The following is a 7,500-nucleotide window of genomic DNA, read 5'->3' as shown; positions in this document are numbered from 1 at the left end:
TTTGAGAGAGTGTGTGTGTGAGCGTGTATGTGTGTGTGTGTGTGTGAGCGTGTATGTGTGTGTGTGTGTGTGTGCGTGTGTGTGTGTGTGTGCATATGTATGTATGTGTGTGTGTATGTGTGTGTGTGTGTGTGTGTTTGTGTGTGTACTACTGTATGTGAGACAAAGATATAGAATGCGAGAGAGAGAGAGAGTTTCATCACATATACAGCCACCCTATAGCCAAATGTCAAGTGTCTTGTGTAACTATGTCTGCTGTTCACCATAGTGCCAGTAATTGGCCCTGTGTAGTGCTGGCTTCAACCACAGCCTAAGGAAGATCTGCTGGGTCTTGCATTCAAGTCACATTAGCTCTCAGTTTGCTTTAACTTCTGTTCCTACATAATATATTTTGTGTGGTATATACTTTCTATAACTGTTCCTACATACTATATTTTGTGTAGTATATACTTTCTATAACTGTTTCTATATAATATATTTTGTGTAGAATATACTTCCCATCAGAGGAAGGGCTCTCGGTGCACACTCTTTTAACACTTCTGATTAATCGCCCACGTCAGTGACCCAGCTATGAATTCTTGCGAAATCACTGCTCAAGGGAAATCATGGACACAAGAGTTGAACTGGAGTTGAAACGTCATAAGACAGAGCTTGACGTGGAGTGATGGGGAGTACTTGTTGATTTGGTCAGTCGTCGGAGCGTAAGCGACGGAAGCACTCCTATCACCGGCAAGACGCAGTGTATTGTTTTGACTCGGTGGATGACACCGTAGTTTTGCGTCCGTGTGGTTTCTTATATTTCGTAGTCGCGGGTGTTGTCTGTCAGTAAAGCGCAACTATGCAGGTTTCAGATTAGCTGGACAAGCGAGGCGCACAGGTGTCGGGTTCATTTAGCACGCTTACCCTCACCACTCGCCCCGCCACTGATAACTCACCGGCGGCACGTTCAACGCACAGCAAGAACACGGGCGGTGCTCACTAGAGCAAGGCACCGCCGTGACGCCAAACTGACAAGTAGGTATTTATTTTGACCGCACTTGAAAATGAAATGACAGGTAAGGCGAGAGGGTGTTATTTCAGAGCGCTAGAGGGAACGGCAACAGAGGAGGTGCATCGCGTCAATCCATCCGATTTTCAGCAGTACGATTACGGTCATTTTGTAAAATAGCCAACAAAGTACTGGGCGAGAGAGAGAGAGGGGGGTTTCCTAGCATAAAGTAGGCTAACATAACATACCCTACTTATAAGTCTATGGGATGGAACAATCTTGCAGACTTCAATGGCACCACGTCCAGTATCTTTGATCACACGGAAAGCGTCCACCTGGAAGTCCCCGGTGACATGCCACCGACTTCTCCTTCAATGTATCCTCTCTAAGTTTAGGGGTAGTTTGATGTTCGATGAGAAGCAAGTCTAAAGTGAAATAAAAGCCCACACGTCCTGCAGGTACGCCATGCTAGACATTTTGCAACAATTAATTGAAAGCTTCCGCTTATGATCTTGACTTTCTACCGTTAGGCTATAAACAACGTGGCGCGGTTTGATTTACCAGCAGGGTAAAGTGCAGTGTCTCCTTCAACAACAGACATTGAAAAAAACAATAATGTTAAAAAAAATCCACTGTAGTATTTACAAGGGAAATTCGTCAATGGAAGAGAGAGAGGTAGAGAGGGGGCGGGAGGGAGGGATGGAGTGTGTGGGGGGGGGGGGGGGGGGGGAGAGATGGCGTTTTCATAGAAATAAATGGCGCCCTTATGGCCGGTGACCTGATTTACTTTTTGAGTGGGGGATGCGGCAGAGCTCCACACTAATTGCGCAGCTGGGAAGAGCAGGGGATTTGGAGGAAAAAAAGAGAAGTGAAAGCAATTTTGCATATTTCTATGAGGAGGGCGAGCAGGCTGAGGGGAAATAGAGAGGTGGGGGTACAGAGGTGACATTGCAACCGGTTTAGAGGTGAAAATCCGGCCCAAATATAGGCTATGTACATTCAAAGTTTATTTTTTTGTGTCTTGTTTGTAAAAAAATAAAAAATGGCAAGACACATAAAATAAAAATAATGGCACCTGAATAGAAAAATGATTTTCCTAAATTAATAGTACTAGTAGTAATAATAATAAAAATAATTATAACACAAATAATAGAAATAATACATTTAGCTGTAAACAGGGTTGAATTGGACGTGGCAATCCTCTTTCAATCACATTTTAATTTAGGCAAATGTTCAGAAAATCGGATCAGACCGGATAATATCGCAGCCGCCACACACATTCGACGAACCTGACGACTGTTGAGCCTTAAAATAAATATTAGACTCGCAGCACACACACACACACACACACACACACACACACACACACACACACACACACACACAGCGAGGCCATCCTCCATTTTCTATTTAACCGCATGTAGATGGCTGTTCAGGCGATGAATATGAAGCAAGCGCGACACAATGACTAGAAACCCAAACGATGCATTGCACTAGGCTCAAATTGTTTTTAAACACATTCAAACCATCGCAGTTGAGACCAACACAATTTCCATTACTTAATATAGGGCCAATAGCAGATTAGATAGGAAAGAAACCTTGGAATAATAGGTGTTAGGGATGAGGCCTTCTCTGAGTTTTTCACCAATCTGATAAAAATAGTTTTAGTGTGGGCCTGGCGCATTATTTCCACCATGGTCTAATAAAGTCAAAAACAGGTCCTCCTCCGACCACAGTTAATATAAGTTCGATCTGAAGGAATAAAATATAAATACAAAAAAAAATATTCAATCATAGAATATAATAATAGTGTTATAATTATTTATGTTGTTGTTATTATTATGTATGCCATTCAAATACAAATAGGCAAACACATGACCGAAAATGCAAACCCCTGAAATTTTCATAATGTCTAATACTGCTGCAGCGGTGGTGCATTTTTCATTATACACCCATCACACGACAGATCGGGCCTCTAGACGCCACTGGGGCGTAGATGTCTCCTCCCTCCTCCACTACATCCCAGCTACGGGTTCAGGTGTGCGTGGGGCAATACGCTTGAACTTGTCCGGGTCACGTCTAACACTAGAATAGGCTACCAGTCGGACGACGGATAATTTAAAAGCTGGTCGAACGAAAACAGACGGAGATAAAAAAAAAACACTCCAAATTGTCTGGTAAAAATGTATCCTATCAGCAGGATCTGGGCTCGATGTGGACACTTGTCTTGCATTCCTTGAAAGTGAGAAATATAGTGGAGGCGCGGCCCTCTCGAAAAAATACGCAGTCCTTATGCATATGCATGTATGATAATTGACGTGTTTTACTTCCCCTATCGCGTTGAGCGAAAACAACAGAGTTATTATTTGTATCACAGTATCAGACCTGCACTTAAATACACATATCTGATCTGGTGTTATGAAAATGAAGTAAAAAGAAAAGACTAAAAAAAAAAAGCAGAAGTTAGTTGGCTATCTGGATGTCTAACCTATATCCCTTTTCAATGCACTTTACGCCCCGCTGCACCCCCTCCTCCTCTACAAAACACACGCACACACACGAACGCGCACCCGGGCACGCACGAACACACACACACACACACACACATAGAGAGAGAGAGAGAGAGAGAGAGAGAGAAAGAGAGAGAGAGCATTACATCTTGTTCAGTCGTCTGGGGGCAAGGCGATATAATCGAAATTTGCATTGTAATCCAATTAAATACAACAAAAACAGCTACACACACACACACACACAAACTCCTTGTCGCAAGAGCAGCACCCAGCATACGTCAAAAGCTCAGGCTGTTGAGAGGCAGAGTGAGAGTGCCGGGTAATTACAGCTGTGTGTAAGCGACTATAAGCCTAAAACACTTCACAGCGCAAATAAAAGCCAAGATAACACAGAGAGGCGTAAACCCACTGCAACATGGCCCCCACAGTAACCTACACCAAAAATGAACTTTGGATTGAATCATGATCATTTCCCAATATGCACCATATGCAAAATAGAAGAAAGACAAGGAAGAAGATAAACATATCAGAGAGATCATCAGATATACAGCCAATCTCAATATCTTGGCCCCTGATGAGCAATAGGACAGTTGATAACCAATCCCCCCCAAAAATAGTTGGAGTTTAAAACACAGTTGAGGCAAAAGAAGAGAAAACGATGGTCCTGCCTTCAAATGAAGCTTGTTTTTCTACAGAGATTATAATCAGTGGTCAAGAGCGTAGCATTTGGTCGCGCAGAAAATGGAGGCACACTAATTGCACTACTGATAATTAGGGACCCCGTGTAAGGTTTTCTCTTTTATACAAATAGCCTAAAATCAGGTGAAGAAACTCTTTTTTTTTTGGTGGCACATAACATTTCAAGTTAACAACATGCAAATGATCTTTTCTTGAAATCAAAACCCATATCTGGTTGCCATCTGATAGCACTGCACACACAAACGTTGCGCGGTACGTCAGATGAGGAGAAAAAAAAACACATCTGAATTTTACAAGAAAAGAAAACCCAAATTTAGGCGGCCTCACATTGAAAACACCTTTACACCTCCCTCACCAACTTACTTTTATTCCATAACCAAAAAGTACAATTGAAGAGCCCTGAACAAACCCTGTCTACAGCATCTCATCTAGACCTCTGCCTGGCGTTCTCTCCCGACATTTTGCATATTCATAACCACCCAGCATATTCATAACATGAATACAAATCGTGTTATCTCCCCATCTTTGCCGTCATGGACCATCGCACGGGAACACACATAGACCTAACCCTCTTCAGCGCCTCTGGATCTCAAACCCCGTCCAATGTATGGAGGAATTTTAACACAACAACAGTTTAACACATACTTGACTGCATTCTGTTCAACTGAACGGGATGGGTAAACTTAATGCCCACTCTACCCACTGTCTGTCAGAAAAGCCTCAACAGACCACCACTTTGCCCAGAAGCAGTGCTCCTCTCCTGCTGAAACTAAGCATATCACTGCTTTTGCCTCATGATTTTTTTTTTTAGCCAGATAAGATAATATACATAACAACATGGCATGCAAATAACCATCTCGGGCGTTTTTATTTTTAAGATAGATAACTATTTGCCCCCAAATTTACGAATGAAAATGAAGCCAAAATGCAAATAAACCTCCACGTACCTTCTTGAAAAGAATACAGCAGGAATAAAGTTACCAGCCACATGCCATAAAGAGCAGGTATATTTCTCTGGAATGGTGTGCAATCCCGACGTGTGCACGGCGCAGTGTACGGCCAGGCGACGCTCCGTGCTGGAGTGGTCGTGACGATGCTCCCCGGCGATCTCTCCAGCCCTAGTCCCAGACTCGCCAGCGCGGAGAAGCGGAGGAGCCTGTGGTCCCGCCTCCCGTACCCTCCCCTCCACGGGACCGTCATCCGCGAGGGGCCCTCCTCCAGTAGTCTAACGATGCGACACGATGGAGAGGTACGGCACAGCGCGCATGGGGCCAACGGGAGTGAGATAGAGAGAGATAGAAATGACGGATAGAATTTTGTTTAGTGGGGGGTGGAGGTGGAGGGAGAGGGGCGGCGGGGGGTGGTTGGGGAGGCGCCTGAATAAAAACGGACCTCACAGAAGTAAAGAGTGCACGTGGTCGGCGGCCACCGTGCGCGGCAGGTCTCTCCAGCGCGTGGAGGCGCTCACCTGAGGACCGCGAGGATGGACCTTGTTTTTGCGCACAGAAGACACCGCGCGCACTCAACCGTCACTTCTCGAAGAAGGATCGCTTTACGCATCTATGAGATATTCTGTGTTACAACTTGCCAACAGCACGGGTGGTTATTTCTTTTTTTTAATAATTTGTTGTTCTTTCCGCTGCAAAGACTCGTTTGTGGATACCTGGTTTGGAATGAAGAGGCGGACGTTTTAAAGCAAGATAATCAACAAAAGCGGATTCTGTCTCTCTTTGTCTTCCTTCTTGTTTCCCAATGCTTCCTTTGTAAAAAGCCTATTCAATGATACACGCACCCACTTCATCATGCACGCGCGCGCCACACACACACACGGCACGCGAGGGGTGGGGGTATGGGGGGGGGGGGGGGGGGTCAGGTGTGGGGGGTTGAAAAGCGCACAGAGTAATCACAGACTGCTGTATCCTAGTTTGCCCAGCATGAGTGATATTACAGGCGGAAATAAAGACGAGTGTATTTATGTATCGCTGTTGTTTTGAGAGACGCTGCGTTCCCTTTTACCGAGGCAACCACGCCTCTCTACAGTTTGACACTAAATCGGAGTGCCCTTCTCTACACAAACGGTAACGTACAATCACATACAGTGAAGCACAACATGGCTCAGATGAGTACTGGAATAACCCAAACTTCCGCCACGCCACTGGAAATGCATGACACAAAATGGCCAAGTAGATTTCAGGCTATTGACATGAACCGCATATGAAGCGCACACGCTTGTATGATCAAACGGAGCGGAGCGGTGACAATCTGCACAATCAGGAGGGGCAGGGATGTGAGCTCCAGATTTCTGCTGCGCCCTACCCAAAGTTGACGGCGAGTTGAATGGCTATTCATACTCTTGACTGTGATACAATGGCAAAACATGCCAGGAGCTGGGTGTTAAAATAAGCCACAACTTCCCCCGCAGCTACTTCAAAGGCACTAACAATGCGAAGGCACACACGCGCCTCACCCCCTCGGTAACCGCAATGGGCCTGTCACTTTCCGCATCAGTGCGCGCGATCCACGCCCCCTCAACCTTCTCGTGTAATTATTGAACAGTAACACGTGCGGTAATGTTATTGATTATAGAGTGTGCGAGGCAACCGCGAGAGAAACAAGCCACTCAGATATCCGTCAAAGTGACATGCTTTGCAACACATTAATTTGGCCCTGAAAGGCCTGGTTTACTCCGTGGCTGTCTAAATCCCCTGGAAACGTGAAAACAAAATAAAACGTCCTTGACGCTGACACATTACGATCTACACGAGAGTATATGGCGGGAACAATGAGCTGAGTAAAACAGGATATAGTTAAATAGAGCAGGCCTACAACTGCCGGTTATCCATTTGTTAATGTATGATCCTCAGGGAAACCATGGTATAAAATATACAAACAATACAAATATACAAACCTTAAACAACCTTTAAACAGTTATGTGTAGTCAAGGACAACCACATCTTAGGACGCTGCCTCAGAGAACCTCCCATGACCTGCTCTCTTTCTAAGGGTCTCGACTACCTGTACAGCTGTCTTTAGGCTCCATGTGCACCACACTCATGACCTCTGAACCCTGGTCATCATCTCTGAAGCTAGCAGTTGAAAGCATGGGGGCAAACTGGTATCCAAAATGAGACGAACATAAACACAGCGATGTCTCACAATTTTGTTCAGGTAACGTAGCTTATTTGATCAGAACACTTTTCTACTGAATCCGAAAGCATCGATGTCCTTTGCACAAACGTTGAAAGGCATTCCAATATGGCCGAGGCTGGCAGAAAGGGACAGCCATTTCAACCCTCAACCCTG

The 7,500-nt window shown here is 44.9% G+C and overlaps 1 protein-coding gene across 1 annotated transcript in view; it reads right to left on the bottom strand.

The window, feature by feature from the left end:
- Window positions 1-5,397, bottom strand: part of dscaml1 (Down syndrome cell adhesion molecule like 1) — a gene marked incomplete at both ends in the record, with an annotated part of 69,809 nt that extends 64,412 nt beyond the window's left edge. Inside the window, one exon of the mRNA XM_080844561.1 lies at window positions 5,145-5,397. Coding sequence (XP_080700687.1) covers window positions 5,145-5,397 — 253 coding nt within the window. The remainder of the gene's footprint in view (window positions 1-5,144) is intronic.
- Window positions 5,398-7,500: the final 2,103 nt, after the last annotated feature.

The sequence above is a fragment of the Sprattus sprattus genome (assembly GCF_963457725.1).
Source record: "Sprattus sprattus genome assembly, chromosome: 9".
Classification (NCBI taxonomy): domain Eukaryota; kingdom Metazoa; phylum Chordata; class Actinopteri; order Clupeiformes; family Clupeidae; genus Sprattus; species Sprattus sprattus.
Note: the sequence above shows the minus strand (reverse complement) of the source record. Positions and strands in the feature narration are given on the sequence as shown.